General features: G+C 27.4%; 2 protein-coding genes across 2 annotated transcripts; both read left to right on the top strand.

Annotated features, from left to right (window-relative positions):
* The first annotated feature begins 8,886 nt into the window (after positions 1–8,886).
* On the top strand, positions 8,887–13,153 carry LOC124428356 (glutamate receptor ionotropic, delta-1-like). The gene is made up of 6 exons (XM_046972300.1): positions 8,887–8,953; positions 11,414–11,623; positions 11,685–12,172; positions 12,264–12,593; positions 12,677–12,842; positions 12,924–13,153. The coding sequence occupies exons 1-6, from the start codon at positions 8,887–8,889 to the stop codon at positions 13,151–13,153; spliced, it is 1,491 nt and encodes a 496-aa protein (XP_046828256.1).
* Positions 13,154–22,543: 9,390 nt separating this feature from the next.
* LOC124428355 (glutamate receptor ionotropic, delta-1-like) lies at positions 22,544–24,414 on the top strand. The gene is made up of 5 exons (XM_046972299.1): positions 22,544–22,884; positions 22,946–23,433; positions 23,525–23,854; positions 23,938–24,103; positions 24,185–24,414. Exons 1-5 carry the CDS (start codon positions 22,722–22,724, stop codon positions 24,412–24,414), a joined length of 1,377 nt encoding a protein of 458 aa, XP_046828255.1. The 5' UTR covers positions 22,544–22,721.
* The last annotated feature ends 1,897 nt before the right edge of the window (positions 24,415–26,311 follow it).

Raw genomic sequence — 26,311 nt, 5'->3', positions numbered from 1 at the left:
AATAATAATAATAATAATAATATTAATAATGATACTAAAAACATACTTTCATATTATATATATTATATATATTTTACATTATAATAGTAAAGATAATGATAAACACGTTGTGCTTCTAAAATAGTCGCCGATTCTCGAAATGGAAAATTACGAGCTTTACAGGATTTAACACATTCGGGCAGAATAAATATATATTATAATTTTAATAAATATAAGTATGTTCTTCTACTTTTTGTTCTTATTACTATATTATTATATTATATATTAGCATTATAGTAATAATAATAGTAATAGTATAAATAAACAGTTGATTATTCTTAAAGAGGATACCATAAAAAGTAGCACTGGTAGAGAAATCTCATAAATGATATAAAAATGAATTCGTGTTATGATCTTCATGAAAATAATATTAAATATATAAGTATATTTTAATTAATTATTATTTTTGAAAAAATAATCGACAAATGTATATAATTTTAATCACTATGAAACTCACGTCAATTATCAGCGAAGGAAATAAATATAAGAGATTGAATAGCTACACTTTACTAAATTATTAAATAAGAAAGAAAAAGAATAAATTGCTATTGTGTTGTTATTTTGTATTTTATATTAATATAAATATATATATATAATACAAATATATATAAATAATATAGTTACTAAACTAATTAATATTAATTATTATTTCAGATCTTTATATTAGAAAATATTAACACAGGAAACATATAAATTAGTATTCAATGTAGTTTTTTATTATTAATAATTAAAATTTATTAATTTATATTTTTATTTAGTTTTTATTAATAATTTACTAGTTAATTATAAATAATAATTAAAGCTAGACTTTAAGAAAATTAATCTTATAATTTTGTAAAGGAAATATTTTAAGAAAATTCGCCTGTAGTTCTGAAAAACACAGATCGAATGAATAAAAAATACTAAAAGTATTTTGTCAAAATGAATATTGGTGTGTATTGACGTTGATCATTGAAGCATGTAATTTGTCGATAGAGTTATTAAAAGGAGATACATTGGTTACCTTATGTATTAAACTTTATGTGTTCAACAAGAATATTCTAATTTTCGAAAGAGAGAAAGAGAAAAAATGTAACCATTTATAATTAAATTATCTCAAGACAATTTTAGTAATAGGCATTATGCTTATAGCCAGGAGCCTTGAGAAGAAAAAAGCTGGATATCATTCATCAATTATATATATATATATTAGTTTTTATAAGTTTTTTATAAGTTTTATAAGTTATATATATATATATATATATATATATATATATATATATATATATAAAATTATAACAATTTTGATATGCTAATCGTATGAACGTTTCTCTCCTCCTGTTTCTCTTATATCATGTCTCTCCCTTTCTCTCTCTGTCTCTCTCTCTCTCTCCCTCACTATCATCATCTTTCTTTTCCTCAAATTCTTTCTCGTTCTTTGACTGCAATGGAACATTTACATAAAAAATATATCTACATTAGTGAATATCGATTTAACCTATCGTTCATTGATGAATGTACCTCAAAGATATAAATATTAACTTGAATTAAAATCTTCGTAATATATCTATCAATTATATATGCCTTTCAACACACACACACACACACACACACACACACACACACACACACATGTATACTAAGAAAATATTCAAGGTACGACGCTCATAACTAAAGTACCGAGAAGGTAAATAATTCAATATTAATCATAAATTATTATATGCATAATTAAAACAATTTTGATATGCTGTTCATTTTTTCAAATCATTTTCTCTCTCTCTCTCTCTCTCTCTCTCTCTCTCTTCCTCTCTCTTGCCTACCTACCTCATCATTGTTCTCTTTCATTAACTATATATGTATTATATGTTCATATTTCTTTTTCGTTTAAACGCGTGATTGAGTCTGGGTTACGTTTTGGTTGCATCCATATATATATATTATATATTTACACATAGAATATAATATAAGTTATATAGACAAACATAAAATAATATCGTATTTTACTCACCAAAAACTTATCATAATAAGCTGCAGCGCGAAAGATGGAAAATTGATAAATACCATGTTGAACAAAGTTTTTTAATGAATCAAAGGATAAGACATGGATATAAGAAGTAAAAAAGCTTACCACAACAATTGAATAGGCGGCTCATAAGACGAGTAACAAAAGAAATATAGAGAAGTATGCTATTCTTAATGAAGATCTACTATAAAAATCTACATCAGAGGAATACTTTGTACAAATATAACTATTAAAAAAATCAAATAAAACGTGAATCAAGAAACATTGAATCAAACTTACAAGTTCTCGTTGATAAAATATACCACCAATCTCTAAAAAATTATCAATCAATAAATATCCTATTTTACGATTTACTTCAGTTTTTAATTTGAAAAAATTCAGTAAGATAAACACAGCAGTTAATACTTGAATTATAGAAATCCAAACAAAATGAGTGAAAGTCTATAAAATTAAACATTTTGTGATTAATGAATATTAACAAAAAAAAAAAGAATAAATTCGATTGGAAGTTATCTTATTAGAAAATAAGATGACCACTTAACCGTAAATGTTTCTAGTATACGAATGAAAAAACAGCTTTTGTAGATGACAAGTGGAAGCGTAAAATCAACGACAATCTGTCATTGATAATAATAAAATCTGAAATAGAAAGGTCAGCACGTCCAGTATGTAAATCTGCAATTGCTCCAGACCAAGTCTCTTTGTTAAATTCCATTTCTATATTCTTTTTTCGAGGCAATATCGTAATTAAAATTAAGAGTAACACAAAGTTCTTTTAATATTCTACCGACTATACCGTATAATTCATCATTTTTCTTAAGAATATTCTATCCTAAAGATAAAAAGAAATAAAATGGAGAAATATAAAGATAAATCTTTTTAAACAGAAAATAAAAAAAATATCTAGACGAAGATATTTTATGTTGACTATTACAGCTCTCATAATTAAACTCTGTAAATTATATTTTCTTTCTTAAAGAGAATTTGTAACCATTTTAGTGATTCCTTTCTCTGAGTTCCATATAGCTACGTCATTAATCTCGATAAATCGACGACTACTAAAGGAAATGAGAAAATTTCTATTCGACAGCGAAAGAAGATCGCATGGAACTAAATTTTTAAACTATCGAGTGAATTATTGTCACTTCGTTTATTATGATTGTCATGACGGTCGGAAGTCACGCGATGTTCCTGTTCATATTTGTGTAAAGAAAATAATGTTATCTTTATTGGCATAGATTTATTATCGATCGATTAATAAACATTCTTTTCATTTTTTCTTTTTGTTGCTTCTTTATCTTCTTTGATATCTCCATACACAAATACACTCTCACGCATGTATGTATATATATTGGTTAACGTATCTACATACGTATACATTGCACGTTCATATTCCTGTACATAGTAGTATTAATAGAAGTACTTAAAATGTCATTTCCATTGAAATAATTTAATGAACCTTAAGATTGATGAAGTCGAAATAATTACTTAACGAAATGATTTACGATCACAATATATTTCAACAAATATATATGAGTGTCATCTAATAAGTAATACCCGTTTATCTATATACGCTATATAAGAAAATGGAATTTGCTTATAGAATATTATTTATTTTTATTTTCTAATATAAATCAATAGTTCTTATATATTATCAGTTCGAGGATCTCTTTCATATAATGTGCATTTTCCCGGAACTCTAACCATTAACTTTGTACTTTTTAAAGAGAAATAAGATGAGAAAAAATTTTCATTTGTACAAGTTATTTATTTTTCATTGGTTAGAAGAAAAAAAAGAAAATACTTAACTGTAATGCAGTGTTTTCCAATCTTTTGTGCATTATGGCCATTTTAACGATGCCATTGTGAAAAATCCAAATTCGTACTCGCAACCCCTTCACGAGAAAGAATACGTTTCCATTTGAAAATCATCGTTTTCATTTCCATTTCTAAGAAAAGAAAAATAAATGTATTAGAAATGAAACGAAAGAAATAAGAAATATATTTAACTTTTATTGATTTAGAGTAGAAAAAAAATTGCAGATTTCGGTCCGTATAATTTGCAAATATCTATGATAAAAAGAGTTTGTTCGTCACTGATAGAAGAAAAATTCGTACGATCTTCAAATATTTGAAAAAAAAAAGAAGAAAAAGTATCTTTAATTGCACAACAAACATTATTTATTTCGTTTGTCGATCGATGCTTTATAGAATTATTTTTCTAATTAAATGAATCGGCGATTACGTTCTATAGAAGTTGATGGAAGATTAAAGGAGAAATAAAATAAAATACATGAGTCTAGATTTCTAAACTACTGAAAGAATTATTGTCACTTCTATTATTCCGAGTGTCGTGCAGATCGCAGTACACGCGATGTATGTATGCATATTCAAGCGAAGATAATAATTTTATCTGTATTGACATATTATCGATTAATAAACTTTTTTTCATTTTCCTCTTTCGTTTTGCTTTTTTTTCAATTTTTGATATGTGAATATAAGAGTGTCCATTCGGAGATGTCCGAGCAAATATTTTGCGATTGAAGTTAGAAGAAAATATAATATAAGAACTTTTCACGGTTACTATTTAATCTCTATAGTACAGACTATGAATTGCATTATCATATGAATTTGTTAGTCAATCTCTAAGATGCGGATTATTTCGAAAACGATGCATAGATTAGTTAAATATGATTCTGATTGTAAATAATCACTAGAATATAAATATGCAAAAAAAATATAGTTATCGAAGAATTATAGTTATGAGTAAAAATAAAATGTTTTTATTCACTTTGTAGCTGACTCAAAGACGTTCTCTTATTTAAAGATTTTAAACTTTCTTTTAACTTCAATCAGTCATGAGATATTTGCTCGGACGTCTATAAATAAATATTCTGCAAATCCATCTGTATTTATGTATATATCTGCATAAATACATTACATATTTCTATTATTGTACATATAATTGTAACATATTAATAAAAATTGTTAAAATTTCACTTCCATTGAAATAATTTAATAGATATTCTAATCTATATAAATGAATTAAGTGATAAAATGATTTGCGAACATTATACGCAAAATCTTTTTTAAAGTGTATATACAAAAGTCACCTGGAAAACAATAAATCTATTCATACACAGTTTTCATATCAGTAACAATAAGTTACTTATCAGTAACACAGAAGACGGACCAATCGCATTGCTCAATTTCGTCATAACAATAGCAATAATCGTAACAGACTAATCGAAAAATTCAGCATGTTGAAATTTTATTGTTATACTTTTTATGGATCGCCAATCTGATTGCGAAATTGTCTGAAGTCAAAGTTTAACACGAGAAAAAGGATTCAACCAGGTAATAGCAATTATTTAGGTGAATATCGGACCGAAAATTTTATTTTATTACATAAATGAAATCGAAAAGTGCATCGTTTATATGATAAAATGTATTATACGGACACTGATGGGTTACAAGATTAAATATTTTACTTAATCACTTGAGTTTCTTTCTTTGTCAGTCCGATTATATCTATTTATAATTGAATATTCAATGCATAAATTTTTACTCGCTCAAAAATAACATAATGAAAAAGTATTCCATAAAAATTGATAAATTTACTCTTATAATTCACAAAGTGTTTCTCAAATATTTTGAATAACTCACTACTATAATCTATACCACCAGTCGAACAGAGCATGGTCTATCCTTTGTGAGGTGGTTTTATTTATGAAAGAAAGAGAAAAAGCTGAAATATTGAGAAAGAGAGAGAGAGAGAGAGAGAGAGAGAGTGAAATGGAAATGCAGCGTAAGATAGGCAACAAAATAAGAAATAGGACAAAGAGCGATAAGAATTACCGAATGTGTATACACGAATGTGAGTGGAGATGAGAAAGACTATGCGATGTACGTGAAAAAAAAAGGATGGAGAAACAATCTTGATTAGACCAACAAGAAGAGTAAGATCAGAATTACGAGTACAGTTCTAAGTGAAGTAGATCCTGAGTAATTAGAAGACCAACAAAGAGTAACCAGAAAAGCAACACAGAATACAACAGAGTAATGAGTAAAGCCTTGAATAGATCTGAGAAAGAGAAAAGAGTTATAGTATATTAGTTGTAACATCTTAATTATAGTATCTTTATCAATAAAATACGTATTAACTAAGAATAATTAATCGGAGCTAATTAGTCCGTATCTTTCAGGTAAGGTTTCAAAAAATATCCTAGAATTATTTTCATGAATATTTTATATCGACTATGTTAATCAGGACAATTTTATGTGCCTAGAAAAATATTGCTTCTTTGTGAACTGTACGTTCCACATTGGAAAACACTGCTGCACTGCTATAAAGAAAGATTCATTAGGATTGTATGGTATTTTTTATAATGAAATCAAATTTTTGTTTAAATGATCAGTTAGAGATTCTTAACTATTAACTCGTGGCACCTGAGCATGAGCACCTCGGTTTACAAATCAAAAACATAAATCATATTAAATTTCATATTTAAATAACTGATATTATCGTTAGTATATATAAACATGTGTTTAAAATAGCGATGAGAATTGAAACTTTTGTCGATGCGGTTTGTCATAAATTTTATCAATAATGAAAACGTTTGTCCAAAAGAATTTTATATTCACAAGTATGTACAAAACATGTATAGAACTGTCCCAAAATGTGATATTACTCCACAATAAAGCTCGTTCTCATTTGCCAAAGACCTTCTGGAACACATTAAATGGGAGGTACTGGAATATCCTATTTACAGTTCGAACTTGGCTCCAAGTAATCAACATTTTCTTGCAAAACTGTTTAAAAGTTTTTAAGACACTTCAACATTTCGCAGAAAATGTTGACTTATATGATGGCATGCAACGATACTTATTGGGTTACATACTGTTAGGAAGTTAAAAGAAATCGTTTTTTCAAAAATATTATTATTCGACAGTATTACTCTTTAAGAATAATTTCTATAAATTGGATCAGAAAATTTAGAAAATAGATAAAATTACAGCCGTTTGAAATCGATTATTCCGAGTTCTTTAATTGCTCTTAATACATCTCCTTATAATTAGCTGATCTCCCTTTGCAAATCCACAACATAATTTCATATTTCATCTTGGTCATTCTTCAGTCAAGCTTGAATATTATCATTCGCTTTTAAGCAGTGGTAGAGAATATAATACGTTCTAATATTATAATTGTGAAAATTTTTTGAATGGTTCGATCAAAAGTTATAGAATAAGAAACCGATGATTTAAATGATGGCGCAGCATCAAACGAAGATTATATGAAATAGTAGCTAAGTATAGTATACTAAAGTTATAAATAAAAAAAGTTTTGGAAAATACATTTATCTTATCGTAATTTTTAAAGGAGTATTACTTTCTAAACAAATCTCGTATGAACGTATATATTATAAGCATTATATTTTAGTTATTCCTCACGCGTAATCACCAGCTTATCGTAAAAAATTATTACAGACGATTAAGAATACAATTAATAAAGAATACGAATTTGGTTATAATATTAATTAAATAATATGTTTCATGCAAATTTATTTTATAATCTATATGAATAGATATCATGAAAATGCAAAAATATTTTTTAAGGATATATTCATTTCATTTCAATTCTGCATTATAAATCTAATATCAGAAAATCGTAACTTTCTTAAACAATTTCATTGTATAATTATATTGTATAATATATTGTATTATATATATATATATATTCTAAAATAACTTTTTCTGTTTCCAAACAGAAAAAGTGAAAGTCTATAAAAATAACAATTTTTTAATTCCTGAAAGTTAACGCAGACAAAAGAGAACAATAAAATATTTTATTGCAAGTAATCGTACTAAAAAATGAGATGACCATTTAATCGCTAATAATTCTGGTTCATAAAAGACGAGAATATCTTTAGAATTCATAAGAGGAAGCAAAAAGTCAATGACATTCTATCTGGCATTGATAATAGAAAACCTGAAATAGAAATGTCAGCATGTCCACCATTTAATTTAGTAATTGCTCCTGACTTAGTCTCTTCTTTTGAATTACATCTTCCACATTCGTCTACTTCGGAGACAATGTTGAAACTAAAATTGAGAGTAACACAAAGTTCTTTTAATATTTTATTAATAAATAAATTGTGAAATTTGCCATCCTACTTTACTTTTATGAATGGTGTACCCTAAAGAAGAAAAAAGAAAGAAGAAAAAAACCAATAAAGACAAATGTCCTTAAGTAGAAAATAGAAAAGTTATCTAGACAAAAATATTTTAATTTAACCATTACAACTGTTATGATCAACCAATGTAAATTGTATCTTCTTTCGTAAAAAGAATCTGTAACCATTTTAGTGATCCGTTTTTCTAAACTTCACGTAGCTACATCATTGATCTTAGTATGATTCGTATCGACCAAGTACCATTCTCGTAAAATATTTTCCGTATTATAACGGACTAATATTTCTGAGTCGAATTTTAGATGAAATATATTATCTGGTGGATTGTGACTATAATCAAAATCATGATCTTTGTAAATGAATATTACTAGTTGCTAAAGAGAACGCATTAATCGCGTAATTTATATAATCGTAATTAGAGATCATTGCTATGTAATATGGGTGTACAATTTGTTTTACGTAGTACGATGATTCGTGCAATTGTGAAAAATGCAAAATCGTACTCACAATCCTTTCACGAAAAAGAGCACGCCTCCATTTAAAAATCATCGTTGTCATTTCCATTTTTAATAAAAAAAAATAAATAAATATATTAGAAATAAAATGAAAGAAATAAAAAATATCTTTACCTTTAATCGATTCGACATATAAAAAATGGCAGATTTGGGCCTGTTTAATTTGCAAATATCTATGATCAAAGGGATCTATTCGTCAATAATAAGTTAATACGATATTGCGATCTTCTAAAGAGGAAAAAGAACGAGTATCTTTAATCACGCAACGAACATTATTTATTTCAATATCGATAACACTTTTTCTCAAGAAGAAATTCATATGAAAATATTTACACGCCACAGAAAGTAAAATGCACGAGTCTAGATTTTTAAACTACTGAATGAATTATCGTCACTTCATTTATATGGAGTATCGTGCAGATCGGAATACATATGTATGCACTGTGCATATTCGCGCGAAAAATATAATTTTATCTTTGCTAGCATATTATCGATTAATAAACATTTTTTTTTCATTTTACGCTTTGGTTTTTTCGCTACTGACTGAAGTTGTAAGAAAGTTTTATGAGAAAAATTTTCTTTTGCATCTGGCTCTATTTCAACAACAAAATACATTTATGCATTTTTTTCTTGCGACCTTTTCAAGTTTGGAAGCTCAACAAAGTTTCTTTTAAGTGAGTAACTGTAATTTCTTTTATATATTTATACAGTAGTGTTCGTTTGCATTCAAAACTATATCTAATAAAAAGTTGCTATTGTGCATCATTTATGATATAATCATTATCTTATCGAACTATTATATATACCATATTCCATGGTATACAAATACATTATTTACAAATAAAGCAGTCGTATATTTTATATGTTAAAGATTAACGTTGTGTTCGATTTAACCGACTTTTACAGTATGTAGTTTGTATATTTATGTAGTTTGGCGATTGTCTTTCAAATTGTGATATGGAAAACCAACTAGTTTAATATATATGATGTCGATTATCCTATAAACAATGCATAGTGGCAATATTTTTTATAAAATAAATATTACTAAATATTATGATTATGATTTCAAATTATCATTACTATATAAATATGCAAAAAATTGTAAGTATCTATTTTAAAAAGTTGAACAAATTAACCTTCATAAATTGAAAAAGTCACGAATAAAAAAATGTTTACATGCACTTTGTAATTGATTCAGAGCAAATTTCTCTTACAAAACTTTTCTATAACTTCAACTAGTCACGAGATATTTATGAGCAGACATCTACGTACGGACACTTTGTATATCTGACTGTGTTACATGTCAATCTACATACATACGTTTATATTATTGTAGATACGATTATAAAATATTAATAAATATTATTAAAATTTTACTTCTATTGAAATAATTTAATAGACGTTCTAATCGATATAAACGAGTAAGGACTTAATAAATTGATTTGCGACCATCACCTGCAAAAGCCTTCTTTGAAACAATATATACGGAAGTCATCTAGAAATTAATAAGGTTGTCCACATATACATTCTATAACAGTAACACTAAAGGTTTCAATCTATCGCGTTACACGAGTTCGACTGTTATAATAAGAGTTCTAACAATAATAGTACCGTTCGAATAATTCATCATATTGGAATTTTACTATTATGCTTTCTATCAACCAATCAGAACGCGAGGTTATCAGATTGTCGTAGATTCATGAATTTAAAATATCGATGAGTATTGGAAATAAATGTCATTAAATTACACCTGTTTAAAGAAAATGTGTAGAATTACAAGTGAACTATCCTGCCGTCTCAGGTTGTGATGTTCCTAAACATCTTTTTTTAGTCGTGTTCCTTACAATTTATGAAGATCAATTTATGAAGATGACTTTTTTTTCAATAGATATCTATAATTTTTTTATATATTTATAGAGTGGCAATTTAAAATAAAAATCACATATAGTCAAAACTTGCCACTATGGATCGTCCACGAGATACGCTATTTTAGTTTTTATACCACAATTTCAAATACAATCGTCAGACTACATAATATTCAGAAGCTTTTGACACATCAAAATACATCACTGTTTGATTTGTAAATAATATATTTGTATACCATGGAATATAAATTAATAAGGTTTGATAAGATGACAATCATCTCGTAAATGACGCATAGAAGCAATTTTTACGAAATATTATTTAGAATACAAAAATGACAAAATGAACTACTATAAAAATGTACAAGAAAAACTACAGATACCTATACATAAAACTATGTTGACCTACATAAGTCGAAAAATATATTTAAATGCACTTTGTATATAAGTCAGTGCCCTGCAAATTTTTTCTAATAAACTTTCTTATAACAAAAATAAATCACGAGATATTTGCTCTGGACGGACACCCAGTATATTCAAATACTAAAGAAAAAAAAAATAGAGGAAAATGAAACGAACATTTATTAATCGATAATATATTACCAAAGATAAATTTATCACAAATACGAACAGTGCAAACATACATCGCGTGCACTCCGATCTGTACGACATTCGGAATAATCGAATAAGCGACAATAATTTTTTCGTTATAGTTTAGAAATTCAGTCTCGTGCATTTTAGTTTTAGCGACGTGTAAATAATTTACTATGAATTTCTATAGAACGTAATAGTCAATTCGTTCAGAAATAATCCTATTGGCATCGAAACCTATAATCCTATTGCAAATAATGTTCGTCGAGCGATTGAAGATACTTGTCCTTCTTCTTCTTCCTAAGATCGCAAGATCATATGAATTCTCTTCTATTGGCGAAGAACAGTTTCCTTTTATTATAGATATTTGCAAATTATCCACATCGAAATCTGTAATTTTCTTACACTATGAATCAATCAAAGGTAAAGACATTTCTCATTTCCTTCTCTTCATTTCTATGATATTAATATTCTTCTTTCTTAGAAATGGAAATGACAACGATGATTTTCAAATGGAGACGTGCACTTTCTCGTGAAGGGATTGCGAGCACGAATTTGCATTTTTCACAATTGCACAAATCATCGTACTACGTAAAACAAATTGTACGACCGTATTACATAGCAGTGATCTCTAATAACAACGCGATTAATGCGTTCTCTTTAGCAACAAGTACCTTTGACATGTCTTCAGCTATGTGGCTAGTAATATTCATTTACAAGGAACATGGTTTCGATTATTGTCACAATCCACCAGGTAATATATTTCATCTAAAATTCGACTCAGAAATGTTAGTCCGTTGTGGTACGGAAAATATTTTACGGGAATGGTATTCGGTCGATACGAATCTAATCGAGATCAATGACGTAGCTATATGGAACTTAGAGAAAGGAATCACTAAAATGGTTACAAATTCTCTTTACGACAGAAGATATAATTTACAGGGTTTGATCATGAAAGCTGTTACAGTTAAGGTAAAATATTTATTTCTGGATACGTTTTCTATTTTCTATTTTAAAAAATTATTTTTCGTTTTCTTTATGTCTATTCTTTTTTCTATTATAGGGTTCATCTTTCATTAACGTAAAAAAAAATAGCGAATTAGGTGGTATTTTCAGTGAGCTATTAAATCAAATTTGTATTACTCTCAACGTTAGTTTCGACATTGTCTCGGAAGTAGAAGAATTCGGAAGATGGAATCCAAATAAACAGACTTGGTCTGGAGCAATTGCAGAATTATATTCTGGACGTGCCGATATTTCTCTTTCAGGTTTTTCTATTACCAGTGCCAGATTGAATGTTGTTGACTTCACTCTTCCTATTTCATACACCAAAAACCTTCTTGTTATGCAAGAACCAGAAAAATTCGGGATTAAATGGTCATCTCACTTTTTAGTACGATTATTTGCAATCAAATTTGTTATTATTCACTTTTTCATGCATTAGCTTTCATAAATTATGAAATTATTATTTTATAGACTTTCACTAATTCTGTTTGGATTGCTATCCTTGGAATATTAATAGCTTCATCAATCTTATTTATTTTTCTCAAAATACATAATGGTACTGATCGTAAAATAGGATGTTTATTCATCGATAATTTTCTAGAGATTTGTGGCATATTGTGCCAACAGGGACTAGCAGGTTTGATTCAATATTTCATGATTTTCGTTTAGTTTCATTTTTTTAATAGTTATATTTATACAAAATATTCCTTTGATATAGATTTTCCTGTTAGATCTTCGCTAAGAATAGCATACTTCTCTTTATTTCTTTTGGTTACCGTCTTATCGGCCGCTTATTCAGCAGGTTTGATAAGCTTCTTAACGTCCACTACCCACATTTTACCTTTTCATTCATTAGAGAGCTTCGTTGAAGATGGTACTTACCAACTTGCCGTCGTTCGTGGTTCGGCTTATTATGATAAATTTGCAGTAAGTATAATACGTACGTGACGCTGCATGCATATTTGTAATCGATGTTCTTTCATGTGGGTATAAATATGTATATACAAAACAATAAGTATATTAAGTGGAATAAAGATGAAGAAAAATATTTATTTGTAGAATTCGAGAGATCCACTCGCGAAAAAATTGATGAAGTTGATGTTAGAAGATAAAAAATTGCCCCTTACTGAACAAGAAGCATATAAGAGAGTACGATAAAGTTTTACAAAAAAAAAAATTAAATAATATTTATATATACAAAATGTAACGAAATCACGCAGCGAATTTTCAAGAATGGATTTCTCATAAATACAGAAGAAAAGATAGGTTCTATCTGGACAACATGGATATCGAAGTGCTTAATTTCTGAGTTATAAGACCTTCAAGACTTAGGTGTGTGTCCTGGTATATTCCATTTTATTTGCTGATATTATGATACACTTTTTCGATATTTTTTTACATGAAATGTTGGAAATGTTCATCTTCTTCATGAATATTAAGTTCCAAAGACGTTAAAAAATAAATACATTTATGAATGTTAATACAATAGTTTATCTTCAAATGTAAAAGATTTTCACTACAACAAAAAATTCAAGAGACACAGTTATGTATTTGAATTTGATTCAACTGGTGTTCCGTTGGAAATCTTCTAACTCATAAATTAAGTTTTTCCGGATCTATTTTTTTTTGCTTCTCTACATATGAAGAATTAATATCTGAAGTTTCACTGCGTTACTTCTTTACACTTTATATGTAATTTTATTATTAATAACCGTCATTAAATTATAGATTTGTAAAAATCAGAAGCTAGCAATCTACTCAATTCAACACAATACGCCAGTAAATCTGGAAATTCCATGCAATGTAGTTCATATTGATACAGGACATATAAATTGTATTGCTATGATTTTATCTAAGCACAATCCATTCACTAACGTCATCAATTTTCAGTAAGAACGCAAGTATCGTATAAGGTAAATTTTTATTTATCGTATGTTAAAACACTTGCTCGTTTTAGGTTGCAGAAATTTTTCGACAATGGCATTATGAGTCGTTTAAAATATTCACTATTTGAAAAGAAATCCAATGATATGATAAAGCATCAACCGGTTCCCCTAACCAGCGTAATGTCACTTTTTATCTTTATCCTAATTGGTATCGTTTTGAGTACTTGTATTCTGATTATGGAAAAGTTTATTTTTACTCATAAAAGAAAAAAAATATCGATGGTACATCATATTCCGTTGATTAAATCTTCAACGTTTTATGTAAAAAAGAAGAAAAGTTTAAGAAATATTACATAACATCACGTGAATCGTAAATGTTTATAACTCGTAAATTATTAACGGCTACGTCAAGGTTCGTTCTCAAAGAATTTTTATATTCTGATTATAATTCTCTAATGGAATAAAAACACGCATACGCATATCTAATCTTTTATTTTATTTACTACAATTTTGAATTGAAGTAGAATTTTTTCATCATATTGTAAGTGTAGATGTAATTATACTCATATTTTAACTCTCTCGATCTGTTTCTATTTTGCCTATTTGCATTAAAAATATGATTTAGCTATATATTTAATTGTGATGAAAAAAATTTCATTGACCATATTTTATGTGTGAGTTGTGATTAAGCAATATAACTAATAAACGTTTCCTCAAGTTCTTCAATTTTCTATTTAGAGCGAGTCAATTTTATTGTAACAGCGTGTGAAATTTCACGTGATTTGAATCAATCGCAATGTATATTATGTTATTAAATATAATATATTAATATATCTATCTATGTTATACAATAAAATTGTTTAAAAAGTATTATATATATCTAGTAATATGAAATGAAGAACTCGAAAGTTCATTGCCGTAAATACCAAATCCCGTTACCTTCCCTGAGCAAGATCCTACTGCACTAGAAGGATTTATGCGTGTTCGATGAAGTATTATAAAAAAAAATTAAATGACATTTACATAAACAAAATGCAACGAAACTACACGAAATAATTTCAGAAATGGATTCCTTTTACGTAGAGAAGAAAATTATTAGTTCTATCAACTTGAGTCCGGAAATTTTTCAGTTATAAGGCTTTCAAGCATGTTAATAATATATTCTAATTATGTTAATTTACTGTAATTATCATTATCTATTCATATTTTCTAACATGAAATATATAAGTACATTCGAAATATTTACCTTCTTGAAGACAAGTCTCAATTAGTCATCTCACTGCGTTCTGAACACGCTCCAAAATATGCCTACTTATGATTGTGATTATAATAATCCATTTGCGGATGATGAAGTTCATTACAACAAGAAGATCGTCAAACACGTTGCATATTTGAATCTATTGTAACTAGTTTCTCGGATTTTATTTCAGCAAATGAAGTAAACATATTGGATTGCGTTAATTGTAAGATCAATCTTATAATTCAAAAATTAAGCATTTTCAAACCCATGTTAATAGAGTCTATTTTTTTCTTCTCTCAGATATGAGAAATTTATTCCTAAAGTTTCACCGCATAATTTCGTTACACTTGCAATGCGATTTGCGTTGAAATAGGATGCGTAAATAATATGTATAATAATAATAATACAATAATACATTTTGTAAATTTGTCATTTAAAAAGAAATCCAATGATATGATCAAGCATCAACTGATTACTCCAATCTGCATAATATTACTTCTTATCTTCATCCAAATTGATATCCTTTTGAGTACTTGTATTCTGATTACAGAAATGCTTATTTTTGTTCGTAAAAGGAAGAAGATGTCGATGGAACATGACATTCCGTCGAGTAAATCATCTGAATTTTAATTATTTAGTTAGGAAATGAAGAAAAATATAACAAGTATTGCTCAAAATAACAAGAATCGTAAATGTACATGCGTAAAGTATTAACGGTAACAACAATATTTCTTCTGAACGAAATTTATATTTTGATTATAAATTTCAAATGGAATAGAAACACACGCACGCATACCTAAACTTTTACATTATTTAATACAGTTTTAAATTTAAATGGTATTTTGTCATTATATTATACGTGTAGACATATGTTTAATACATTTTCATTATTTATCAAATCCAAATACACATAATTTCATTATTTCGAATTGTTTCCATTTTTCGTACTTGCACGAGATATGATATATCTACATATTTCATAGCAAAAAAAATATTACATTCGCTATTTTTCATATATGAATCTTGGTTGAGTAGTATAATCGAATTACATTTTTTCATTTTTTCCAATATACTTATTTTCCTATTTAGAGCAAGTTAAAATGATCACATCTGCGTGTCAAATATCTTATGAGAGCAATCATGATGCATGATCACGCATAGATATATATGTGTAAATATATATATATATGTAATAATATATATATATGTAAACATATATATATATATATATATATATATATATATATATATATATATATATATATATATATGTATATAATATCTCGAATGTATTATATGAGAGTGATAAACAAAAATATTTTTCTCTGTGAACAAAGTTATAAGTCTTTATTTATTAATTAGCAATTATTTGCTATTTAAAGTCTTACCTGTGAACAAAGAAACGACAATTTACATTTATTATTCACTATTTAAATTTTATTTAATATATTCTTTATGAAATTTCTTAGTAATCTCACGTACATCCTATTTCCTAATGCCCGTTTTTCTTCAAAATCTTAACGGCTCAACTTGTAAATAACAAAAGTTAATCGAAGGGCGGGACATGAGAAGCGCGGCAAATCTAACTTAAGAAAGTATACTTTCTTTACATATATATTTTGTAAAAATGCAACAAAACATTAACACACTACGTGTTTAGAACATTCAGTACCTGTAGATCGAATAACTCTCTTAAGTAGAGTTAGGACTGTAATTTTTTTAATTATATCTGTAATATATTATTGAATGATATTATATATATTATAATCATTAATCAATTAATTATTACTAAGGTAAATCATTAATTCTAATTATTTTTATAATTTGTGATCATAAATCAGTCATTTCTAAATCGTGTAACGGTTAATTAATATTTCATTGGGAATAGCAATGCGTATTTATACATTGAAAAGTATGTTCATATATATCTCGATATAGCTTCAATTCTTCAGTACTTTACGATTTAATAGAATTGGTTATTATTGACTAATATGTACAATATAAAAATATTATTTTTTTGTATGTAAATAACAATAATTTCAATATATATCCATTATGGTAGAAAAAAGGTTTTATTTTATGTAACATACCGCTGCCGTATTCAGCTCCTGTCAAGAGATAATTCTCATGCGCAACAATAATAAATAAATCTACCGAAAGCACATAAATTACCTATTACTCGCATATAAGCTCATATTAAACTAAATAATTAATTTATTAGAATTGTTCTTACAAATAAATTATTGATTCAAACTTAATTGAAACAGAAATCATTACATGATTAGAAGTTAATAAATTAATCATAATTTTTGATTACATGATTTTGACTAGTTCTCTTATTTTAAATTATGTTCAAAATTCACGAAATTGCTGAACTGACAATCTATAGTGATTTAATTTTTTATATATATACATATTGTTAGGAACTGACTTCGAAGAGAGGAGTTCGAAGTGAACTCAGAATTAGAATGTTGTTTCTAGGTATCCAGAAACTTTGACACATAACAATGGGTTGTTTGTTTTCTAAGAGGTGTCTGGCTGGACATGATTCGCAAACGTTACGAAATATGTGAATATTTTATTAAAAGAGATTATCTGTTATTTGTTAATTTCAAATAGGTAGTCCTTGTTTTATTTATTAAATTTCTTTTTCTTTTAAACACGTAGTTATAATATACATACTTATATTTTTATTATAATAATTAAAAATAAATATATATTTATGTAGGATGGAAGCTTCCATGGAAGATTAATTAATCATGTATGTGGGAGAGAGAGATGTGTCGATCGACAATTGGGATGGAAGGGATGGAAGAAATGGAAGGTTCTAGACCTAATTAGTCGTGTGTATGTGTGTGCATATGTGAGGTAAGTCGATACTAGTAAAAGATAGCGTGATTTGTCTTTTACGAAGAGTGTTTGTTTATGGAAAAAAGAAGAAATTTACTTTAAGAGAGAGAGCGAATGAGAGAAAACATTCAGAGCTGACCTGAGTAGATCAACATTATATAATTTAAATAATTTATAAATATATAAATATTTAAATAAATAATATTTATAAATATATTAAATTATATAATAAAAATACATAAATGACTTAATTCTATGGGAAAGAAAATTATTAATTTTTTATATGATTAATTTGAATAATTCTCGAATTTACATTATCAAATAACTCATTAAAAAACTAATAATTCGCTGGTTTTATCAGGTTCTGCGGCATTTTGCTATAGTTAAAAATACTGCTATATTCTTGTTTTCTCAACACACAACATAGATACAATATTATGGGTGAATACTTGTGCACATACCAATAATTTGTTTTTTATTTTATTTTTGGTAACATACTCTTCCATTAACTTATCTCAAAACCTAAATCAGCAGCTATCCAAGTAAATGTGTATTAATTCATTACTCATGTTTGCTATATTATAATGCAGTCCATTTGCGAAAAATCTATTACTATTAATATAAAATGTTAGACTTTTTTAGTTACTACATTGTTTCTCATTGCTTTTAATAAATGTAGTTATTTTAAAAAAATACAATCTTATCATTATTAGCTACAAGGATATTCTCATAATTTATTACATTGTCACTTTGTGTAAATCGCAATATGTTTTGTGTTTAAAAGTAAATAAATAATAACATTAGCGCTACTAGTGCCATTTAACACATTGCCTGTCAGATCTATTTTTAATATATTATTTAATTATTATCATTTTTAATATGCATTACTATATTTAATATACATTTAATATAGTAACATAAAGGGATATACGTAGTAAATAGAAATTAAATAAATACCGATAAACCTATTTGTAGCTCCTACTGTGCAAACCACAGGAAAACGTACACATGAGGACTATCGTCTGCTATTCAATACGTTTGGATTGACTTTCGATTGCAGCAAAGCTACCAGTATTGTTAAAATACTTCGCTACAAGTGACTATATCCTTTACTTACTTCATTTTTTCGTACTTCATTTTCGTTCGTATTAATAAAGAAAGATTAATCAATTGTAATGTCGTAAAAACGATAAAAAAAAATTATCGTTATTGTAACCATATCTTAATATTACGCTTGTTAAATAATAACGAGTCCATTAAGTACCTTGATCAATGATTTCTTTTTCTTTTGATATGAATTTTGATGTAGTGATCATCATCAATGTTTCTTAGTAATTGATGTTCAATATTATTTACTGAGACAAAAATTTTTACAATTTGTTCGAAAATCTCATATTGCCCATGAACATGACCTGTCGAATTTGTATGTATGGCGCAATGATATTAAATCTTGTTCAGGAAAATGAGTCGGTTTTTGTGAGTACAAAAAGTTATTGGATATTGAAAAAATGAGGACGTGTCCGCAACTTAGAAATTGAATGCAATATTTATTCGCCACACATTTTGCAAAAAAATTGTAATTGGTTGAAAATTTGTCTAGACTGCAGGATTCACCAATACATCCCATTTAAAGTTTCATAAGCTTCCTTAATATTCAGAGCCACATGAGGACAAGTATTACTGTGGAGAAACATCAGATAGTAGGATGTTTCAATTACGGTTCTATGCATCTCTTTTACATAGTTATAATTTGACGGTGAATTTTCTTTCAAAGATGGTTTTCATCATTTGAAAAGCGAAGGTTAGATCTCATCGGCGATATTTTCAATTCTCACCGATATTTCAAGCGCATGAGCTAACAATAATATCTTACGATAATATTTAATAAGTTACTTAAACGCAAAATTTAATATGATTTATAATCTAAATTTTCTAATTGAGGTTCGCGCGAGTTATAAACAGGAATAGTGATATTTTAAATTAAAATTTTATTTGTTATTTAATTTCATTATAAAAAATATAATAAAAATATAATAAAATATTATGCAATTCCAGTTAATCTTTCATTATAACAATACAGCATTGTTTTCTAACTGAGAGTATAAGGACTATAGACGAACAATAACTTTTTGTTTAGATAAAGTTGTCTTGATTAACACAATAGGTAAGAATATTTCGCGATAACAATTCATAATTCCTTTTAGATAGTATTTTTAAGAAACATAATGAAAAATGATTGGATTCTTTATTCTTTAGAATTTAAATTATTCAATTTACATGATTATTTTCTACTAGATTACTAAAGGAAATATAAAAATTGTAGAGACATTGAGATGGAGCAAATTACCAAAAGAATTGAAGCATTACAATTAACTATTTTGTATTTTTTTTGTATAAACCAAGTTTAACAGAGATAAATTCAATGAACTCAATGGGAAAATGTAGATCGGTGAAAAATAAATTACATGAAAATTCTTTTCTTACCTTATTTCTTACCGAAAAGTATAAAATTTTTATATATCTATATTCGTAAACAGTTACATACATTTTGGTCATTTACATTTTTCATAGATTTAATAATAACTATAATAATAACCGTAACGTAGGATCCTGCAATGTGTTGTAATGTAATTTTATTATGGTAATATCACCACGACTGATATGACTGTATTTGCTCATAGATATAGCCTATAGAAGTAAGTTTATCCGAAATATTTGAGAAACATTTTATGAATTTTAAAAGTAAATTTATCAGTTGCTGTGCAATACATTTTCGTTATGTTACCTTTAAATCAGTACAAATTTATGCATCCATATAAATTATGAATGTGTAATATATTTTTGCGTATGTACAATACAATTTACGATTTTTTTCATAATACAAAATTTCAGTTCGATATTCACCTAAATAATTTGAGTGATTTAATCAGTTTGATATATGGTTCCATTTTATCTATACTATGACCTCATATAACTTCGTAATCCGATTTACTGTCCATAAGAAGCATAATAGTAGAATTTCGATATGTGTATTTTTTAAACGCTACTGTTATTGCTAGACCTACTATTTTGACGGCCAAATCGAACAACGCGTTTGATTAAAATCTTACTGATATATAAAGAGTGTGTGTGCAACTTTATTATTTTCTAAATGATTACCGTATATATTTGTTGAAATAAGTCTTTTCATGTGTTGGTCGCACCACACTTTATCAAGTTTTTACTAGTCTATATTGATTGGAAAGTCCATTAAATTATTTCAAAGGAAGTGAAATTCTCATAAGTAATATATTTATTCAATTAAGGCTTTATATCTAATTGTCACACTATATCAATCAATCAAGTCCTTACACGTTTATATCGATCAAAACATCCATTAAACTATTTCAATGGAAGTGAAATTTTTATAATTTTTATTAATATTTTACAATCGTATCTACAATAGTTGTGAAACGTGTCTATGTAGAGAGATTCAAAAATATGGACGATACATAAGGTGTTCTTTCACGAATGTCTGAACAAATATCTCGTGACTGATTGAACTTACAAAAAAATTTAATAAGAGAAAGATACATAGCTCCGAGTTAGCTACAAAATGCATATAAAGATCTTTTTTTTTTTGTAACCTACTCAATTTATGAAGATCAACATAGTTTTTTCCAAAATATTTATAAGTCTTATACATATTTATATAGTAGTGGTCCTTTGCAATCAAAATCATATCGTGTAAAAAATTACCACTACGTATAGTTTACAAAATATTTTGCATCTTATATATTAAAGTAGTTGCTTCTCCTACTGCAATTTGCAAAATAGTCGACTGATTAAGTAATATTTAGAAATTGTTTACAAGTACTGATCTTTAATATATCAAAGTAGATAGCTGCTTGATTTCTAAATAATATATTTGTATATCATGAAATATAAATTATATTACAGTATAGTTCGATAAGATGCCGATTATATTATAAACGATGCATAGCTGCAAATGTTACACATAATTTCAATTGCTAATGAATTACCAAATTAGCTATTATATAATTGTACGAAAAAATTGTAGACATCTACAAATAAAAATTATATTGACCTTCATAACTCAAAAAGGTCATGAGTAAAATAAAATAATTAGGTACTCTTTGATGAACCAGAAACCTGCAAATTTCTATTATTAAATTTCTTGTAACTGAAACCAGTCACAAAATATTTGTACGATCATTTATGGACGGACACCCTGTATATTCACACACCAAAGAAAAAAAAGTAATAAAAGAGGAAAATGAACGTTTTTAATCGATAATATGCTAGCAAAGATAGAATTATCGCGAATATGCACAGTACAAATATACGTCGCGAGCACTTCGATCTGTACGATTCTCGGAGTAAACGAATAACCGACTAAAATAAGCGACAATAATTTTTTCAATAGTTTAGAAACTCAGGCGCTTTATACTTTATGTGCACCGTACATTTTGTGATGTGTAAACATTTTCTCATGAATTTTTACAGACCGTAGTAATCGATCCGTTTAACTTGAGAAATAATGTTCCTTATTCGATTAAACATACTCGTCTTTCTTTTTCTTCCAAAAAATGCAAAATCGCAAGATTTTTTCAACGCCGACAAACAAACACCTTTCATTTTAGATATTTGCAAATTATCCGCATCGAAATCTGTAATTTTCTTACACTATGAATCTATAAAAGGTAAAGATATTTCTCATTTCCTTCTCTTCATTTCCATGATATTAATATTCTTCTTTCTTAGAGATGGAAATGACAACGATGATTTTCAAATGGAGACGTGCACTTTCTCGTGAAGGGATTGCGAGCACGAATTTGCATTTTTCACAATTGCACAAATCATCGTACTACGTAAAACAAATTGTACGACCGTATTACATAGCAGTGATCTCTAATAACAACGCGATTAATGCGTTCTCTTTAGCAACAAGTACCTTTGACATGTCTTCAGCTATGTGGCTAGTAATATTCATTTACAAGGAACATGGTTTCGATTATTGTCACAATCCACCAGGTAATATATTTCATCTAAAATTCGACTCAGAAATGTTAGTCCGTTGTGGTACGGAAAATATTTTACGGGAATGGTATTCGGTCGATACGAATCTAATCGAGATCAATGACGTAGCTATATGGAACTTAGAGAAAGGAATCACTAAAATGGTTACAAATTCTCTTTACGACAGAAGATATAATTTACAGGGTTTGATCATGAAAGCTGTTACAGTTAAGGTAAAATATTTATTTCTGGATACGTTTTCTATTTTCTATTTTAAAAAATTATTTTTCGTTTTCTTTATGTCTATTCTTTTTTCTTTTATAGGGTTCATCTTTCATTAACGTAAAAAAAAATAGCGAATTAGGTGGTATTTTCAGTGAGCTATTAAATCAAATTTGTATTACTCTCAACGTTAGTTTCGACATTGTCTCGGAAGTAGAAGAATTCGGAAGATGGAATCCAAATAAACAGACTTGGTCTGGAGCAATTGCAGAATTATATTCTGGACGTGCCGATATTTCTCTTTCAGGTTTTTCTATTACCAGTGCCAGATTGAATGTTGTTGACTTCACTCTTCCTATTTCATACACCAAAAACCTTCTTGTTATGCAAGAACCAGAAAAATTCGGGATTAAATGGTCATCTCACTTTTTAGTACGATTATTTGCAATCAAATTTGTTATTATTCACTTTTTCATGCATTAGCTTTCATAAATTATGAAATTATTATTTTATAGACTTTCACTAATTCTGTTTGGATTGCTATCCTTGGAATATTAATAGCTTCATCAATCTTATTTATTTTTCTCAAAATACATAATGGTACTGATCGTAAAATAGGATGTTTATTCATCGATAATTTTCTAGAGATTTGTGGCATATTGTGCCAACAGGGACTAGCAGGTTTGATTCAATATTTCATGATTTTCGTTTAGTTTCATTTTTTTAATAGTTATATTTATACAAAATATTCCTTTGATATAGATTTTCCTGTTAGATCTTCGCTAAGAATAGCATACTTCTCTTTATTTCTTTTGGTTACCGTCTTATCGGCCGCTTATTCAGCAGGTTTGATAAGCTTCTTAACGTCCACTACCCACATTTTACCTTTTCATTCATTAGAGAGCTTCGTTGAAGATGGTACTTACCAACTTGCCGTCGTTCGTGGTTCGGCTTATTATGATAAATTTGCAGTAAGTATAATACGTACGTGACGCTGCATGCATATTTGTAATCGATGTTCTTTCATGTGGGTATAAATATGTATATACAAAACAATAAGTATATTAAGTGGAATAAAGATGAAGAAAAATATTTATTTGTAGAATTCGAGAGATCCACTCGCGAAAAAATTGATGAAGTTGATGTTAGAAGATAAAAAATTGCCCCTTACTGAACAAGAAGCATATAAGAGAGTACGATAAAGTTTTACAAAAAAAAAAATTAAATAATATTTATATATACAAAATGTAACGAAATCACGCAGCGAATTTTCAAGAATGGATTTCTCATAAATACAGAAGAAAAGATAGGTTCTATCTGGACAACATGGATATCGAAGTGCTTAATTTCTGAGTTATAAGACCTTCAAGACTTAGGTGTGTGTCCTGGTATATTCCATTTTATTTGCTGATATTATGATACACTTTTTCGATATTTTTTTACATGAAATGTTGGAAATGTTCATCTTCTTCATGAATATTAAGTTCCAAAGACGTTAAAAAATAAATACATTTATGAATGTTAATACAATAGTTTATCTTCAAATGTAAAAGATTTTCACTACAACAAAAAATTCAAGAGACACAGTTATGTATTTGAATTTGATTCAACTGGTGTTCCGTTGGAAATCTTCTAACTCATAAATTAAGTTTTTCCGGATCTATTTTTTTTTGCTTCTCTACATATGAAGAATTAATATCTGAAGTTTCACTGCGTTACTTCTTTACACTTTATATGTAATTTTATTATTAATAACCGTCATTAAATTATAGATTTGTAAAAATCAGAAGCTAGCAATCTACTCAATTCAACACAATACGCCAGTAAATCTGGAAATTCCATGCAATGTAGTTCATATTGATACAGGACATATAAATTGTATTGCTATGATTTTATCTAAGCACAATCCATTCACTAACGTCATCAATTTTCAGTAAGAACGCAAGTATCGTATAAGGTAAATTTTTATTTATCGTATGTTAAAACACTTGCTCGTTTTAGGTTGCAGAAATTTTTCGACAATGGCATTATGAGTCGTTTAAAATATTCACTATTTGAAAAGAAATCCAATGATATGATAAAGCATCAACCGGTTCCCCTAACCAGCGTAATGTCACTTTTTATCTTTATCCTAATTGGTATCGTTTTGAGTACTTGTATTCTGATTATGGAAAAGTTTATTTTTACTCATAAAAGAAAAAAAATATCGATGGTACATCATATTCCGTTGATTAAATCTTCAACGTTTTATGTAAAAAAGAAGAAAAGTTTAAGAAATATTACATAACATCACGTGAATCGTAAATGTTTATAACTCGTAAATTATTAACGGCTACGTCAAGGTTCGTTCTCAAAGAATTTTTATATTCTGATTATAATTCTCTAATGGAATAAAAACACGCATACGCATATCTAATCTTTTATTTTATTTACTACAATTTTGAATTGAAGTAGAATTTTTTCATCATATTGTAAGTGTAGATGTAATTATACTCATATTTTAACTCTCTCGATCTGTTTCTATTTTGCCTATTTGCATTAAAAATATGATTTAGCTATATATTTAATTGTGATGAAAAAAATTTCATTGACCATATTTTATGTGTGAGTTGTGATTAAGCAATATAACTAATAAACGTTTCCTCAAGTTCTTCAATTTTCTATTTAGAGCGAGTCAATTTTATTGTAACAGCGTGTGAAATTTCACGTGATTTGAATCAATCGCAATGTATATTATGTTATTAAATATAATATATTAATATATCTATCTATGTTATACAATAAAATTGTTTAAAAAGTATTATATATATCTAGTAATATGAAATGAAGAACTCGAAAGTTCATTGCCGTAAATACCAAATCCCGTTACCTTCCCTGAGCAAGATCCTA

This window comes from Vespa crabro, chromosome 12 (genome assembly GCF_910589235.1).
Source record: "Vespa crabro chromosome 12, iyVesCrab1.2, whole genome shotgun sequence".
Lineage (NCBI taxonomy): Eukaryota > Metazoa > Arthropoda > Insecta > Hymenoptera > Vespidae > Vespa > Vespa crabro.
This window is presented reverse-complemented; position numbering and strand designations above follow the sequence as displayed.